This window comes from Bison bison, unplaced genomic scaffold (assembly GCF_000754665.1).
Source record: "Bison bison bison isolate TAMUID 2011002044 unplaced genomic scaffold, Bison_UMD1.0 scf7180017864180, whole genome shotgun sequence".
NCBI classification, from domain to species: Eukaryota; Metazoa; Chordata; class Mammalia; order Artiodactyla; family Bovidae; genus Bison; species Bison bison.
Window position 1 is genome coordinate 6,477,638 of NW_011494752.1, and position 18,295 is coordinate 6,495,932.

The 18,295-nt window shown below is 47.8% G+C and overlaps 1 protein-coding gene across 4 annotated transcripts in view; it reads right to left on the reverse strand.

Moving 5' to 3' along the window:
- Window positions 1–304: 304 nt before the first annotated feature.
- Window positions 305–18,295, reverse strand: part of TAC4 (tachykinin 4 (hemokinin)) — an 18,431-nt gene continuing 440 nt past the window's right edge. Inside the window, exons 1-4 of one of the 4 annotated variants that reach the window (XR_825535.1) lie at window positions 9,203–9,934; window positions 7,329–7,358; window positions 6,617–6,667; window positions 305–5,596 (exon numbers count right to left, since the gene is read on the reverse strand). Coding sequence is in view for 1 of the 4 variants with exons in the window: in XM_010842773.1 (XP_010841075.1) it covers window positions 7,069–7,358; window positions 9,203–9,296; window positions 14,338–14,436 (483 nt within the window). In the remaining 3 variants the exon portion in view is untranslated. Of the gene's footprint in view, window positions 9,935–14,337; window positions 15,030–18,295 lie in introns of those variants that run through there. The other 3 variants (XR_825534.1, XM_010842773.1, XR_825533.1) reach the window with 3 other exon arrangements.

The window sequence follows — 18,295 nt, forward strand, 5'->3', positions numbered from 1 at the left end:
ATGCTTCTAGTGGCTTCCATTGCCAGAAAAATGACAAGACTGGTGAAAACTTTAAAATGAAAGAATTGAGTTTAGTTACTCCTGTAGGCAGCATTTGGAGAAGGCAGTGGTGACCCACTCCAATACTCTTGCCTGGAAAATCCCATGGACGGAGGAGCCTGGTAGGCTGCAGTCCATGGGGTCGCTAAGAGTTGGGTACAACTGAGCAACTTCACTTTCCCTTTTCACTTTCATGCATTGGAGAGGGAAATGGCAACCCACTCCAATGTTCTTGCCTAGAGAATCCCAGGGACAGGGGTGCCTAGTGGGCTGCCGACTATGGGGTCGCGCAGAGTCGGACACGACTGAAGCGACTTAGCAGCAGCAGCAGGCAGCATTTGTAGGTCAGAGACCTAAACCAGGATACAGAGATGTGCTTTATTCTGGTTCTGCTTCTGATTTAGGAATAAACTGTTTAGTAAGCACTGTCCCTTTACTTTTGTGGTTTCCTTCAGTCCTTACCACATCATCACTGTAGGTAAATATTGTAGCCCTCTTCCACAGGAGAAAATTTGAGGCTCAGAAGTCTTAGTGCTGGGTTATAGAAAAAGAATGAAAGCGTTGCTTCTCTTGAGTCCAGATCCCATGCTTCTGACAAAACTACTGTGAGTCATCTGATGCCTCGGTGCCTGCTTTCCTGTTTCTCACTAGGGGGAACAATGAGTCACATTAAGTAGTTTTTAAGAATATGGTGTGCCCTTTATATGGCAAGATGATTCTCTTGACATGACCTGAGCTTTGGTTTATCCCTGTGGTTCTGGGCGGGTTGCCTGACTGGGATTAGGAATGGCCTCTAATGGAGTTCATGTGAAGCCAGTATAAAAAAATACCACAACTTGCTTCCATCATGCATTCCTTCTGGAATATGAAATGAGTGAAAAGCAGTTTTTTGGAAGTATATTAGTCACTAGGCATAAACATGTCTGCCTTTTTCTCCTTTGAAGAGCAGTTGATATGCCAAACATTGAAGGAGCATGGTTTTTATGATCCCAGGTACTGGGATCAAGCAGTGTTGCTCTCCGTGGTGATCCTTACCCATGTTACTTAACTTCTGACCTTTTGAAAATCTAATAAAAGTATTGGGTCTTTTAAAAGAAAAATATACAGAAGTGCAAATATGCACACATTTGTCTACAGTTCAGGAGATTGAGGGTTTGAGAAAGCTCCAGTGAAAAGGTAGACGGGAGCCCCACCTGCCAGCCTTCACTCAGCCCTCGGCTTGTGCATGGTTTGTGCAGGCCCAGGTGACAGGTCCCATTAAGTGAGGTCCAGTGACGACCAAAGAGAAGTCCTTACTGAAGGTTAACATGCCGCCTGCCCATGGTTTCACAGATGCACTTGTATACACAGTGCTGTATAGAGTTTTGCATATTCAGAGAATGAGGTGAAACTTTGCTAAATATAATGTATGTTAGGAGTTCTAAAAACTACTTTTTGCTCTTCACTGGGATCATGGAGTTACAGAATTGGACACTGGTTTTACTCCAGCACTTTCTGCTGCAAACCTGTATGACTGCATCTCCCAGACTGTCTGCTGCTGATGAGGGCAGTTTAATTGCCCACTTCCTTTGTGGTATCTTCAACAAAATGCCAATGAATGTCACTAAGAAGAAGGTAAAAAAGGACTGCCCAGTGGTGAAAAATGTCCCTTGTGCTGAAATATCAGTTTGTCTCTTCTGTTATGTGATACCTGTAGATGCTACCACCGTTCTGGGGTTTGGGGTTTGTTGATTTGTGCCCGAGTGGAGAAAATAACCTGTGTTGTCGCACAGCTTTGGCTCCGCTGCTCCCCCTGGATGCTCTGTGTGAGAACATCTTTACCCTGGACCAGTCATGTCCATTCACAAAACCAGTGTTTCTTAACTCGGTACATGTTTTGGAAACCACTGACGTTTTATTCAATCATATGCAGAGTTTTTAGAAATCTATACCCTTATCTCAAAAAAAAGGTGTGGTAAGTCACCTCCAGAAATGGTCACCAACAATCCCATCTCTGTATATGAGTGCTGCTCCTTCCAATAAGAGCTAATTTTCCTTAAGGGTGTGGGCTGGACTTCTCACTAATCAAAGGTGCCAGAAGTGATATTTTAGCTGTTCGTACTTTTGCAGTTGGAAACCTGACATTTTCAGACCAGAAACTTAAGTGTCAAAAATCCAGACCCTGTACCCTGCTGACCTCCTGAAACTAAAGAATCCTCCAGCTAAGGGTTGCCAACCTAGAGAATCATGAGAAGTACTGTTTTATTTTTTTGGCCATGCTGAGTGGCATGTGGGATCTTAGTTCTCTGACTAGGAATCAAACTCATGACCCCTACAGTAGATGTGCACAGTCATAACAATTGGACAGCCAGGGAAGTCCCTGGAAGTACTTTAAACCATTGACTATTTTGGGATGGTTAGATATACATACAGATACATAGCAGTGTGTAAGTGAAAAAAGGACTTGAGAGTAAAGGACCTTTCCTTCTGACCTTTTGAGAATCTAATAAAAGTATTGGGATTTTTAAAAGAAAAGTGTACATAAATGCAGATATGCACACATTTGTATACGGTTTAGGAAACAGACTTTGAAGTCATTTCTGAACTTGGGTTAATTAATAAACTGGCTTGAGAAAGCTCCAGTGAAAAGGCAGGAACCTCATCTGCCTGCCTTCACAGTTGGGCCTTGTAGTTTTATTTTGGTGAATGATTGCCTGTGATTGGAAACCAGATGTGCCCAGAGGAGGACCTCCACCTTGTGTAGCTCCAGGGGAGCAGTATTCATGCAGTGGCACCCACAGACCCAGTTTAACCCTGGTTGATACCTCAGCTTCCAGTCAAGTTGCCTCTCAGGTCCTTGCCTAGCCTTAGAATTCTTAGTCACCACCTTATAGAAGTGGATCAGGAAAGGTGAATATCCTGTTACAAATAGGTCTCCAGTTCCCCTGGAGTTCATGTGGCTTCCCAGTCTTGGATTAAGTTCCCATTTATCTTGGCTTTCAAGTTTCCATAAATGGACTCCACCTGGGTAGTTTTCATCATTCCCCTACACAGCCTCCACATACAGCTGGATTAGTCTTTTCCTGTTTTCATTTGGGAAGCCTCCATGTCAGCATTCCCCCAAGTGAAGTATTACAGGTAAAATGGGCACTGTAGTCAAACTTGGAAAACAGTTGCAGTTGCATATTGATATGTTTCTTGAGTTCAGGGCGTCTCAGAACCTCTCGGGATTTTCCAAGGAGACAGAATGTAACGTTTCCTAAAATGGTCTGGAAGGATTCTCTGGAGACCAGTATGCTGTGGGGGCAGACATTTAGATGTTTCTTTGGTACTTACTGAAATGGCCGAACTAAAAAGGAATTCCTTGTGAAGACTTCCTTATTTTTCTGCCTGAGACATGTCTGTAATTGTGGCAGAGACCAAGTCATTGTAGGGGTCAAATGTGCTTGGAGTGAAGGACCTTCCCTCAAATCCTGGCTCTGGGATTTCCGGTGCAGATTGACGATAATACTTGTGGAGGTAACTTGTCTTTTAGAGTGCCTAATATATTCAGTCATTCATTTGTACACAAAAGAGTAGAACTTGGTCTCCTGGAGAAGATGAGCATTAAATTCCTAATTGTGATCAGTGCCCTGAAGGGCAAAGGACAGGTGTTGGGTAAGCATAACTGGAGAGAACTAGCTGAGCTTGGTTATTCAGGAAGCCCTGACTGAGAAGGGAGCTTGCATAGATGATTGGGTTAGCCAATTGGCTGGGGAGGGGGGCGTGGGCAGATCACAAAAGCTGGCGAGCCTCTGGTGTGCCTAAGGGTCTGAGAGAATGTCTGGTAGTGGCTGAGGGGGGATGGGCGATGAGGATCAAGGAGCACAGGGCCTTGAAGGCCCCAACAAGAATGTCAGGTTGACCTAGGAAACTGAACTGTGGCCAGTAGGGGATGGACAGGCCCACCATGTTAAAAGGTCCTGCTCTGGATGGAGAACAGTAAGGTGGGAAGCACGGATGCCTGTTCCGGAGGCTGCTGCCCCCTAGGCAAGGGAAGATAGTACCTCCTGTGAATAAGTGTAGTAAGAGTGGCAAGAAGAATTTAGGTATATTTTCAAGAATGACTAACTACGGGGAGGTGTTTAGAGGGGGCAGTGAGGGCTGGGGAGTCACTCCCAGGTTTCTGGCCCACAGCAGGGTGTGCGGCAGTGCCGTCTGTAGACCTGAGCCAACGAAAGCAGTTTGTCGTGGGGCTGCAGGTCAAAAGCTGAGCATGAGGACCATGCATTCTACGTGAGTCCTTCGTGAAAACCCTCTCCAAGGACCTCTGAGCTCTATTGGCACGGGGGTAAAGACAATTAAGAAGCAGTCTGTGTACTTGACAAACCCTGTTGTTGAGATATGTCAGATATGAGTTCTGCAGTGGAAGAATGTGCAAAGTGCTGCAGGAACTCGGTGGAGGGAGTGAATGAGTAGTTGCGGGGTTGGGACCTCTGAGTAAGAATTCACCAGCATGGGAGAATGGCATGTGCAGACACCAGCTTGAGGGGATGTGATGGGTGTGAAACGAGTTGTTGGAGAGCAAGGGCTGCCTTGAGTGAGTACATTGCTTCTGCCCTCTTTGTTCCTTAGTTCTTCAAGGACAAATTCCAGTCTCCCTCCCTGCTCCCAGTCCCGCCTGAGGGCCCAGCAAAGTGCCAGCCCAAGGAGGGAACTTACTGAATGGTCAGTGGCTTCAGCCGAAGCTTGAATGTCTCCAGCTTCAAACATGGGAATAAAATCTTCAGCCCTCTCTTCGTCACGTGGGGTTGTCACAGTGAGCCACCTCCCAGGACCACAGCTGGGCCAGGACAGTGGCCCCCTGTCACCTCCCTGAGGTGTGGCCTTTTCCCTTACTCTAGAGCTCTTCAAATGACTAGCTGCCTGTGACCTCAAAACAGAGCGATCAGTTGAGGGGCCACCTCATACACGAGAATTGATGAAGGACCTGGGCCCCAATTCTCCAAGTCCAAGGACACATGGATTTGGGTCCTTGAGGTTATGATGGTGGGTAGGCATGGGCTACCTGTGTCCCAAGCCCGTTTTCCCACCTCAGAGGACCAGGGCTATTTAGTGTTTCCCTTTACAACTCTGGAAGAGGTCTCCTGGCTGCTGACACGCCAGGCCCCTGGGCAGGGTGTTGAGCCCAGGTCATCCCTGTCCGCTGCCCTGCACCAGAGAAGAAATCATTCACTCTTCATTGGTTTATTGAACACTTGCTGTGTTATGGGCACAGGATTGAGAGAAACGGGGGTAGGAAGGTATCAGTGGGACGACTCCTGCTATGCAGTGAGGTCCGAGTGTGTGGGGTCATTCACTAGCTTTCAGAGGTGACAACAGCACACTTGTGCACGACTGCTGCTTGAGACCGAGAGTCCTGGGAGGAGCCCAGTGAGTTCAGCGTGGTGGGAGGGACACACGAGCACAGAAGACACGGAGCAGCGGGCTGGCCTGGTCGGCTGGTTGGCTGCCACGTCCAGGTAAGGAGAGGGGTTTCGTCCTCTGGGAGGCGGGGCTGGGGGCTCTCACTCTGACCCGTGGTTCTCAGCCTCTTTGCCTGGGAAGAGTGCTGCACATAAGCAGTGGTTAGGGGAGCCTTGCTGCCGCCTCCACCCTTGGAGGCCTTCCCTGGTCATCCACTCAAGGCCCTCCATTTGCCCAATTCAGGTTTCTCCAACTGTAGTTATTTAGGGCAATCAAATTCCAGGTTAATCTGGCAGAGCTTCCGTTTTTCAATCATAAATGCCTCTAGATAGTGGATGAGCCAACCCTCACTAATCCTCTCTAAAGAAAGGGAGTGGTAATCCAGCACTTAAAATTCCAATGGCCCTCTGAGGGTCCCATGAAGTGCCCGGACTAGGGAGCAGGAGACGGTGTTTAGTCCTGGCTCTGTTAACAGTTCACCGTGTGACTTTGGGCAAATTGTTTCCATCCCTGAAAAATGATGATTTCTAAGGTTCCTGCCAGCGCTTTGCATGGAGGGACGTGCATTTCCATGTTGGCACTGGGGTGACTTCCATGGCCCTTCAAATGAAATGGCTCAAACACTTGGGAAAAACTCTTGGGGGGAATATAGAGAACTTTCCCACCTTGATTCCCAAGAGCCTCTGTTGGAAGGAGCAGGTGTTCTATCAGGGAAGCTAGAGAGGGGCCCACAGGTCTGCAACTCTGGGGGGAGTCAGGATTAAGGAAGCAGACGAGCTTGGTATCTGCTCAGCTATGTCACCCCATGCCCTTTCTCTTGAGCTTGCTAGCTTGAGCTCTGAATCTTTCTACAGCCTGAGTCACTTATCTACTGATTCACTTACCTTCTTGTTTATTTATTGAACATCCCCTTGAACGCCTTTGTGGTTGTGGCCCAGGCCAGAAAGCGTCAGCTGATAACCCCTCCCAGAGTGATATTGCCTTTATTTAGGTTGTTGAAGACAGAAAATACCTAAGACTCTCTAACAATTAGGGAATAAGGGGCGTGTTCCAGGGTCTGGAGAACCACACACCGTTCTTGGTGGCTTCAGCTGGCCCTGAGAGTGGGGAGCAGAATGTGCCTGTGTGTGCTGGTGGAGAAGCTGTCACCTACCTTCTGTAGTTGCTCCTCCTTGCCCCTGGACCACTGGTTCTCGCTGATACCCTTGTGATGAAGAGAGGAGACAGAGAAGAAAAAGAAAGTGACGCAGAGGAAGAAAAAAGACAGGACCAGAACTGGGGACTCAGGAATAGAGTAATTTCTCTAGGAACTGAGGTTCTTCATTCACTGATTCATTCATTGATTCTTTCCTCTTTTCCATTTTCCCTCCCTTCTGCCCTTCCTTCCACAAATACTTCATAAGCGCCTCTAATAGAAACTGTGGGGACAGGAGATGGCAGACTTTTACCTGCCCGTGGGGTGGATTTTACTCTCAGGACACCAGCCATGTGACCCAGCAGAACAGTGCAGGGCAGTATGCCAAGGAGGGCGCCATGCCCAGGCCATGAAGACAGGGTTAGGGTTTTCAGTTTTAAGGTCCTTCTGGATTGATGGTTTCTTCAACTCTAGGCTTTAGACCCATGGTAGTTTTGAACCTTTGGCAGAACTGGATTCATCACCATCTCCTCATCCTTGCAGCTGCTCCCTCGGTGCACACACACCACCTCTCCAAGGAACCAACCAGGAAGCCTATGCAGCCAAACCACTCTGGCCCCACCCTCAACAATGCCAGCCTGTGCACCCTGGCCAGAGCATCTCCCCCACCTCCCTGACAACTCGGTCTTCCCCAGGCAGCATGTGGGGGGAAGGTGTGGACAACACTTACCTGTTCCCTCTGACTGGATGGGAGGTATTCCTAGGGGAAAGAGAAGAAATAAGGGTTGCACTGCTTCCCTGGGGGCCCAGTGAGATGAAACAGCTCATGGCTCTTTGGGATCCATGCCTTTGGTGGGTCTTTGGGGACTCTGGTCACCCCCTGTTGTCCTGGTGTGACTGGGCCGCACCAGATACATCTGGGTAGGAGGCAGTTTAGGGTAGTGGGAAGTGTGCATACTGTGGAGTCTGCCTGGTGCTAGTCAGGCGTCCTTGGGAAAGTACTTAGCCTATGTGAACCTTAGTTTCCCTGCTGGTGATAAAGGAGATATTAGGAGATTTAACCACAAGTGAGCACAGCGTTCAGTAAATATTTCCCGTATACCCCCACCTCCTGCTTCCTGGGTTTCTGGATTTGAAAGAGATCTCTGAAATGGCCCAGGCCAAAACTCATTTTGTGGAAGAAACTGAGGCCAAAGTTTGGTCACAAGTTAATTTTCTCTATTTTATTTTATGGTGCATGTAGCAGGAAGATTTTCTCTATTTTTAAATGTGTTTTTTAAAGTTACAAAAGCAGTTTCTGAATAAATGCCCACTATCAAGTGGTAAGGTAGAGTTTAGTGTAGTAAAAGTCCCCCTTAACTTTTGCTCTCCCTCACCTTCACTTCTATCCTAGATGTAAAACACTGGTGACAGTTTGATATTTATCCTTCTGGAACTCTCCCTATGTTTTCATGTGTGTGTGTGTGTGTGTGTGTGTGTAAGTATGCAGTGATTTTTTTAAACATGTAGGCTCGTATCCTATATATTGTTACATAACTTGCTTTTTCCACTTAGCCAATATCTTGGAAATCTTTATCTTTCCACAGATCTGCCTCATCCACTTCAATGGCCACAAAGGCTATGGATGTGCCAGACTTCCCTGGTGGTCCAGTGGTTAAGAATTCACCTTCCAATCCAGGGGACTCAGGGTCGATCCCTGGTTGGGGAACTAAGATCCCACATGGTACAGGGTAACTAACTAGGCCCATGCTACAACTAGAAAAGTCCAAGTGCTGCAACCAAGACTCAGCACAGCCAAAAAAAAAAAAAGGCCATGGATGTGTCTAATATATTTTTATTATCCCCCCCCCCATTGATAGTTTTTAGGTTATTTTCACATTCTTGCTATTTGGCACACATACCTCAGGGCTTATGTAGCAATAACATTTCTATTTGATGGATTTCCTGAAGCGAACCTATCAGTCAGAAGGTATGCATGTTGCCAACTTTGATGGATATTGCCAAAATGTCCTCCAAATGGACAGTGTATTAAAGTGTATGTAAGTGCCAGTTTTTTCATATCCTCACAAAAACCACTTTTAAAAATTTAGTTGTCAATAAGAAAACTGCTCTCTGTTCAGACTTTTTTCCTCTTTGTCCTCCCAGGATACAGATTTCATGTCGAGAGTGCCCTCAGGGAACATAGATTCATTTTAATAATTCTACTTGAACCAAACAGAATCTCACAGAAAGCTTAGTCTTTGGGTTTACTCACATCAGAGGCAGATCTCAAGTTCTACCACCTCTCTCCATAGACCTCCACAGTACTGAAGGAAGGGCACCAGCAGGGTGCAAAATATTTGTCCCCACCCTTAGGGTCACTGCACTCCCCAGGTGCTGGAGTGGTTTTACCTGTTGCCTGGCATAATTAACACTCTCTGAAATGTCCTGATTTGGATAACAATTGATATGGACACTGTATCCCATTCCATTGCGTGAGTGACCACTATTGGACTGGAGTAAGGGATGCTGAGTCCTGGGCTTTAAGTTAGGGCCTCTGTTTGGGGTAACAGAACCCACCCAGAAGCCTTTGTCCCTGGGTGTCTGCCCACATCTGTCACTCACCTCCTACCTGCTTCCCCATTAGCCCAAAGAACTGGCTCGCTTTCCCCTTCTTCACGTCCCGGAGTTGAAGCAGGATGCTGGGGATGACATCTTCCTGAAGAAGCAGAGAGTTCCTTAGAGTTGAGGGCAGGCTGACAACAAAACAGTCTGAACAATAACAATCTCAATAACCCATGCTCTGCGCTGGCATTAATCTCCTCACATTTTATACAATACTGCAAATAATAACAGCAGTAATAAATGGCTAACGTTAAAGTGTTCCTAAGCACGTTCATATATTAACACAATCCTTACCAAAACCACATAAAGAAAGTACTATTTGGGTCTCCATTTTACAGATGGAAACTAAGGCTCAGAGGGATTACCAGTCAGGATGTGAGATGAAGCCAGCCTCGAACCCAGGTCATCTAACTCAAAGGCTCAGACACTCCAGGCATAATCTCATTTACGCTTCACAACCACCATGTGAAATATCCATCTACAGATGGGGACACAGGTTTGTGATTAGGTGACTTGTCCAAGGTCATACAGGAAGTGGTAGAGTCAGAATCCAAACTCAGTCTGACTCTAGACTCCTGCTCTTCTCTCTCCCTCTGGCACTCCCCTCATCGTCCTGGATTTAACCTGGGCCTCTCATGGCATGTGGCCTGGGGCAGAGGCCACTCCCTCAGGCTAAGACATTTTCATCCTTCAGCTCAAAGTGAAGTCACTCAGTCGTGTCCGACTCTTTGTGACCCCATGGACTGCAGCCTCCTAGGCTCCTCCATCTATGGGATTTTCCAGGCAAGAGTACTGGAGTGGGTTGCCGTTTCCTTCTCCAGGGGATCTTCCCCCAGAGGATCTTCCCAACTCAGGGATTGAACCCGGGTCTCCCACATTGCAGGTGAATGCTTTACCCTCTAAGCCACCAGGGAAGTCCCTCATCCTTCAGCTGGTGGGGTAAAAGTTCTGGACCAAGGACTATAGATTTAAGTTCTCATTTCTCCATTAACCTTTGTGACCTTGGCCAACGGCCTCTCCTTCCCTGGAGCCTCTGATGAAGGGCCTGCTTGGCTCTGCTGAGACTGAGCGATGCTTGCTAGTGGAGAAAGTGATAGTGGGTGACAGTCATTAGACCATCTTCATGTCTTTGTATCCCCAATACCTGGCACAGTGCCTGGTACACACAGGAGCTCAGCATGTATGGGATGCAGGATGGTGAACGAAAGGCCCTTTCTCTGATAGTCTGGGAATAGGGAAGAGGATGGGGTTTCCTTTTCCAGGAAGGGTGAGACAGGTGACCAGAGCCCTAGAGTAACACGGGGTTGGGTCACGGGCTCTTCCATTCCCAGTTTCCCCAGGGGCAGCCCTGAAGCTTCAGGGACAAGCAGGGACCTGGCTGGGGTGAAGTGGAAACCCCCTCGGCTCTCCCAGCTTATCCCAGCTTTTGGGATCAGGAGTGGATTGTTTTCTAAGCCTTGGACTAATTCAGTCACTTCCAGTCTGTCTCTTCTCCAGGACATCAATGGCTGGGGCAGCTGTCTCAGGCTGGAGTCATCTAGCCTGGCCAGGAACCGGAAAAGTGTCTTTGGAGATTTGGACCCATTTCTGAAAAGCTTATGAAAAGCACTTTGCCTTGGTAAAAGGCAGTCTTCAAATGCAAGCTGGACAGAATGTTTTTTTCTTTTCTCCCACCCATTAGGTTTCTGGGGCCCGTTGGGAGGTGTCTTTTACTCAGGAAGGACTCTTGCCCTGACCAGAAGCTCTTACCCCTTTAACTCAAATCCCCAGCTCCAGGGCTAACTGGGAGTCCTGAGAGCAAGGGAGAAAATCAGATCATCCCTAACAGAGGCATCATTCCTCATTCAGATGAGATGGTTCCTATATCCCAAATTCTGTGTCTTGGGAAGTAGAGGGATGTTAAATGAGAGTGAGCCAAGAAGAAGCTTCAGATGCAGCTGCAGCATGGAAAGCCCCACGAGGCACTGGTTGAAATCGATGATGTTTCCCACGTAACCGTGTAGAGTGGTCCCTATTACACAGCTTCCCAGTGCCTGGGCCATGTCCCCTGATGGGCACAGACTCCAAGTCAGAGCTGGAAAAAAAACCTTGGGGGCCATCTCCCCCCCCCCTCCCATTTTACAAGTGAGGAAACTGATGTCCCCAGGTCACACAGAGTCAGTGGAGAAGCTGAGACTTGAACCTTTATCTCCTCAGCCTGCTGTCTTCTCAAAGGCACACACTTCCACGTTCAGACAAACCAGGAAGGAAGCCCACCAGAAGGAAAGCCACCAGGCATAGCTGTTACTTGATGGCTTGTCCTGCAGCCCCAGTGTCCTCACTGTCCCCGGATTAGGGGGAGCAGGCCCAGCCCTGTCCCATCTGCCCTCCCGGAGGCTTTCCCTGAGCACTTTGCCTGTGTGTCTCTAGTCCACTGGCCTCGTGCCCCTGTCTGATGGGAACCTCCGAGGCCAGGATCTTTGTCTCTCTAACTAGATGGGGTGGGGCACAGACGCTGTGTCTCTAGCTGTGAGATTTCTTCCCAGTGACAGCACTCAGGTCAGCTTAGTAGGAGAGGCTGGCAATCAAACCACTACTTGTCAGGGAATAAGTTTCTACACATGAGACAAAACAGTGATCCCACTCCAAGTTGACCCGCTTGAAAGGATGTGCTGGACAATGTCCTCCGAGGCACAGATACACAGAATAAGACATTGGGCAAGGTGTACAGTTGTGCTTTTGACGCTGTGTAATATTGGACGCACTGCTTGACCTTTCTATGCTTCAGTTTCCCTATCTGTGATATGGGGATAGAAATGGTGCCTTTCCCACAAGGTGCAGATGAGGATTAAATGGGTTAATATTTATGAGGCATTTAGGACAGTGTCAGGAACATGTATATGTTAAATAAGTTTGTTAAATGAAGCATGAACACACCGTTAATTCCATACATCACTAGGCCATTCAGGTATGAGATAAATCAAATCCCTTACAATTATACAGGTGACGTGACAAATAGATTCAAAGGATTAGATCTGATAGAGTGCCTGAAGGACTATGGACGGAGGTTCACATTGTATAGGAGGCGGTGATCAAAACCATCCCCAAGAAAAAGAAATGCAAAAAAAAAGGCAAAATAGTTGTCTGAGGAGGCCTTACAAATAGCTGAGAAAAGAAGAGAAGCAAAGGGCAAAGGAGAAAAGGAAAGATATATCCATCTGAATGCAGAGACCAGAGAATAGCAAGGAGAGATAAGAAAGCCTTCTTAAGTGATCAATGCAAATAGAGGAAAACAATAGAATGGGAAAGACTAGACATCTTTTCAAGAAAATTAGAGATACCAAGGGAACATTTCACACAAAGATGGGCAAAATAAAGGACAGAAACAGTATGGACCTAACAGAAGAAGATACCAAGAAGAGATGGCAAGAATACACAGAAGAACTATACAAAAGAAATCTTAACAACCCAGTAACCATGATGGTGTGATCACTCACCTAGAGCCAGACATCTTGCAATGCGAAGTCAAGTGGGCCTTAGGACTATGAACAAAGCTAGTGGAGGTGATGGAATTCCAGTTGAGATATTTCAAATCCTAAAAGATGATGCTGTGAAAGCGCTGCACTCAATATGCCAGAAAATTTGGAAAAACTCAGCAGTTGCCATAGGACTGGAAAAAGTTTTCGTTCCAATCCCAAGAAAGGCAATTCCAAAGAATGTTCAAATTACCGCACAACTACACTAATGTCACATGCTAGCAAAGTAATGCTCAAAATTCTCCAAGTTAGGCTTCAACAGTATGTGAACCGAGAACTTCCAGATGTTTAAGCTGGATTTAGAAAAGGCAGAGGAACCAGAGATCAAATTGCAAACATCCATTGGATCATAGAAAAAGTAAGAGGATTCCAGAAAAGCATCTACTTCTGCTTCGTTGACTACGCTAAAACCTTTGACTGTGTGGATCACAACAAACTGTGGAAAATTCTTAAAGAGATGGGAATACCAGGCCACCTTATCTGCCTCCTGAGAAACCTGTATGCAGGTCAAGAAGCAACAGTTAGAACCGGACATGGAACAATAGACTGGTTCCAAATTGGGAAAGGAGTATGTCAAGGCTGCATATTGTCACCCTGCTTACTTAACTTATATGCAGAGTACATCATGGGAAATGCCAGACTGGATGAAGCACAAGCTGGAGTCAGGATTGCAGGGAGAAATATCAGTAACCTCAGATAAGCGGATAACACCACCCTTATGGCAGAAAGTGAAGAGGCACTGAAGAGCCTCTTGATGAAGGTGAAAGAGGAGAATGAAAAAGCTGGCTCAAAACTCAACATTCGAAAACAAAGTTCATGGCATTGGGTCCCATCACTTCATGGCAAATAGATAACAGTGACAGACTTTATTTTCTTGGGCTCCAAAATCACTGCAGATGGTGACCGCAGCCATGAAATTAAAAGATGCTTGCTCCTTGGAAGAAAAGGTATGACAAACTCAGCATATTAAGAAGCAGAGACATTATTTTGCTGACAAAGTTCTGTCTAGTCAAAGCTATGGTTTTTCCAGTAGTCATGTATGGATGTGAGAGTTGGACTATAAAGAAGGCTGAGCGCCAAAAAATTGATCCTTTTGAACTGTGGTATTGGAGAAGACTCTTAAGAGTCCCTTGGACACCAAGGAGACCAAATCAGTCAATCCTAAAGGAAATCAGTCCTGAATATACATTGGAAGGACTGATGCTCAAGCTGAAGCTCCAATACTTTGACTACCTGATGTGAAGAACTGACTCACTGGAAAAGACCCTGATGCTGGGAAAGATTGAAGGCAGGAGGAGAAGGGGATGACAGAGGATGAGATGGTTGGATGGCATCACCGACTTGATGAACATGAGTTTGAGCAAGCTCTGGGAGATGGTGAAGGACAGGGAAGCCTGACATGCTGCAGTCCATGGGGTCGTAAAGAGTCGGACAGGACTGAGCGACTGAACAACAACAAAATACGCTTGCATCTCTTTGGAGGTCTATCAGGCCAGGGGCAACAGCCTTGAACATGCCCAGAGAGGGGAGGCAGACACCCTACCGTGCAGTGTACAGCCTGCTCTCTTGCTATCATGCCCTGCTTTCCCCAAAGGTACCTACCTCCAGGGTCACAGCCACCCAGGAGCCAACTTCAGCATTGACTGCCAGTTCCTTGTCACCTGCCACAGTGCATGCAGACAGCCCCAGGAGGAGAAGCAAGGTGACGCAGAGCAGCATCTTGGGACCCTAGGGGACCCCCTCTCAGCCCAAAGACTGCCTCAAGCAGGCTTGGTCCTCTCTCTGGCTCCTCTCAGCAGGTGGGGGAAGCTCCACCTGTTCCGTCTTTCCAGCTACTTGGCCTCTTTCTTCAGCTTATCTGATGCCCCAGGCCATTTCCTGTAACTCCCCACCCCACTTGCTGGAAAAGCCAGTGATATCATGAGCTGCCCAGAGAAGGGACCAGGCCTCCTCCACTGCCGCCCCCAGCAGCTGATCTTTGTTGCAACACCACCTTACCTTTGGCCGCATTCCCCCAGGAGGCAGGTGCACAATGGGGCAGTGTGTAGGGCCTAGTGCTTTTGGCTTCCTGACTAGAAGCCCCGAGGGGGCCTTGGCATCTTGGAAATGGAGAGGGGGAACTGCCTGGTTTCTTCCTTCCCCTGTAGGAGAGGCCTCTCCCCAGAACTTAGTATTCTACCACTAGTCTCCCTTTCCTGTCACTGCACCCCTTCCTTGGCATTCCCCGCCATGTCTTGCCCTAAGAGATCAGTTTAGTTCAGTTGCTCAGTCCTGTCTGACTCTTTGAGACTCCATGACTGCAGCACGCTAGGCTTCCCTATCCATCACCAACTCCCAGAGCTTGCTCAAACTCATGTCCATCAAGTCAGTGATGCCATCCAACCATTTCATCCTCTGTCATCCCCTTCTCCTCCTGCTTTCAATCTTTCCCAGCATCAGGGTCTTTTCCAGTGAGTCAGTTCTTCACATCAAGTGGTCAAAGTATTGGAGCTTCAGCTTCAGCATCAGTCCTTTCAATGAATATTCAGGACTGATTTCCTTTAGGACTGACTGATTTGGTCTCCTTGGTGTCCAAGGGACTCTTAAGAGTCTTCTCCAATACCACAGTTCAAAAGGATCAATTCTTCGGCACTCAGCTTTCTTTATAGTCCAACTCTCACATCCATATATGATTACTGGTAAAACCATAGCTTTGACTAGACAGACCTTTGTCAGCAAAATAATGCCTCTGGCTAAGTTTGTCATAGCTTTTCTTCCAAGGAGCAAACATCTTTTAATTTCATGGCTGCAGTCACCATCTGCAATGATTTTGGAACCCAAGAAAATAAAGTCTGTCACTGTTTCCATTGTTTCCCTATCTATTTGCCGTGAAGTGATGGGACCCGATGCCATGATCTTTGTTTTCCGAATGTTGAGTTTTGAGCCAGCTTTTTCATTCTCCTCTTTCACCTTCATCAAGAGGCTCTTCAGTGCCTCTTTGCTTTCTGCCATAAGGGTGGTGTTATCCGCATATCTGAGGTTACTTATCCGCATATCTGAGGTTACTGATATTTCTCCCTGCAATCTTGGTTCCAGCTTATGCTTCATCCAGTCCAGCATTTTGCATGATGTACTGTGCGTATAAGTCTTGCCCTAAGAGATAAGGTAAGACTTAAAAAAAATACAAGGAGGAATTGGGATTTGCCAGAAAAATGGCCTCTTGCTCAAATGTCATCAGCTCTAAAATATCTTCCCACTGCTGTCAAAGTGGTCTTTTCAAAGCCCTAACCTGACCCGTCTCTCCCTGCTTATAACCGTCCAGTGTCTCCCCATTGCCCATGGTGTAAAGGTCAAGCTCCCTAGCATGGAATTCAGAACCCTTCTCCACTTAGTCCAACAGATATAGAACAAGGGTCCTGTGGTCGGAGAGCTGTGAATTCCATCCCCAGGGCCCTCACTAAATAGCTGTGTGACCTTAGGCATGTTACTTAGAATCCTCATCAGTAAAATGAGATTATTAATAGCATGTATTTCCAAAGTTGTTTGAGGATGAAATTAGATAATGCATGTGGGGCACTTAGCACAGTGCATGATGGTAAATATTTAATACCCATTAACTATTATAGACGCTGGGTGAGGCACTGGGCGACAGAAGATGAATAAGGCACTGTCCCTGCCCAACAGCATCTCACAGCCTCTAGGAAAGAAGAACTCTGGTTGGCAGATAAGCTGCATTCAGTTTGCTTGTGCCAGCAAGAGGTGGAAGGGAGAGAAGGCTGTGCTCCATGCCCTCAGTCTGCCCATTTCCTGCCCGCAGACAGCTTCCCCACCTGTTCCCATACGGGATAAGATTCCCCGCCCCTACACACTGTCCTTAGCTGTTTCTCTGCCTGGACTTCCTTTTCCACGTGGTAAACTCCCACTTGTTAAAGGTCTGCTTAGTGGTCACCCCCAGTAGAGTTTTTCTCTTTCCTGACTCCAGCAAGAATTAACTGGCCCCTTTCCTGGGCTTTCCCAATGTCTCCCACTCATATCTCTCACAGCTCTGCACAGGACGTGGTCAGAGGCTGAGCAGGTCGTGTCCTGCGCTGAGGAGGCTGCTGACCGGGGGAGTGCAGGCAGAACCTGGCCCTCGCTCTCTCATTGTGCAGTACAGCCTGGCATGAAGCTTCACCCCCTGCACGAAGGTGTCTGGCTCCATTTCTCCCACAGGGTCAGTTGGGCTGAAGACAGCCCTGCCACGCTGCTCTATTATGCCACGAGCGCTCTGAGAGTGGGGCTGTGATATATGTGTGCTTGGCACACAGTGGGTCCTTAAGAAACATGCAATCACTCCACGCCCAGGCCAGTGAAGGCAGAGATGTTATAAGGGCAAATGTGGAGGTTTAGGCAAGGACACGCTACTTTCACTCCTTTTCAGGAATCTCCTTGGTGAATCCCAACCTGATAGTTTAGGGACTTCCTTGGTGGTCCAGTGGTTGAGAAGCCTACTTCCAATGCAGGGGACACGGGTTTGATCCCTGGTCAAGCAACTAAGATCCCACATGCTTTGGGGCAACTAAGCCCGCGCCACGACTACTGAATCTGCTCTCTAGAGCCCAATCTCCGTAACAAGAAAAGTCTGAGTGCCACAACTAGCGAAGCCAGCATATAGCAACAGAGAGTCCAGGCACCACAATGAAGACACAGAGCAGCTAAAATGAAAACAACCCCCCCAAACCCTGATGGCTTCAGAATCCCTGCATTTGCTAAAATGCAGGTTCCCCAGCTCAGCCCCTTCTGACCTAGTCAACCCTAGTTTGTGGGTCTGAATCTACACAGCCCCCAGCCAACTTTCCCACGGGCAGGGCACTTAATAACTTACAGTCCACTTTGGTTCTCCACTTTTGTAACAAGTTTTTCCGTACAGAGATGAATGGCCCCTTCACTTTACAGACGTGGAAACTGACACTGGATTTCACAAGCCAGCAGGTTGGGCTTGGTCTAGGTTACACTGAGAATTACTGGTTGACTAGCATCCCTGGTCCCTGGTCAGCTGCTTCCCACTTTCCCACAAGAGCAAGCAGTCCATGGCTGGAGGCAGAGTAACAGCATTCACCTGTAGACAGGGGAGATGGCTTCCCATTCTGCAGGTTGAAACCCAGTGACCTTAGGACCCAAGGGCCCTCTCTGAGCTTCAATTTCTCCATCTGCAAATTGGAGCCAACCCTCATCTGGTGGTGGTAAGTGTTTTATGAATGCCCATTCTTAAAGAGCTCAGCACAGTGACTTGCACATAGCATGAGTTGAGTTAGTCCTAACTTAAGTTTTGTGATTATTCTACCTCTGGAACCCTGGACCTTAGCGCTGGTCTCCTGGCCCCAGTTTGACAGAGTGTGGTGGGGGCACAGCGGGGAGGGGGCAGGGGTCACAGGGTAGAGGAGAGGGCGGCAGGAAGAAGGGAGAGAAAATCCCGAAGGTCCGGAAGGCTGGGAGGGAGGCCGGGCACCAGCTGGAAACCGCGGCTATTTGCAGCTTTGCCCTCGGGCTGCGGTCAGGCTGGCGCTCTCGGCCGGGGTGCCGAGCCCGCCGCCCCGCCCGGTGCCCTCGGCCACCCGGG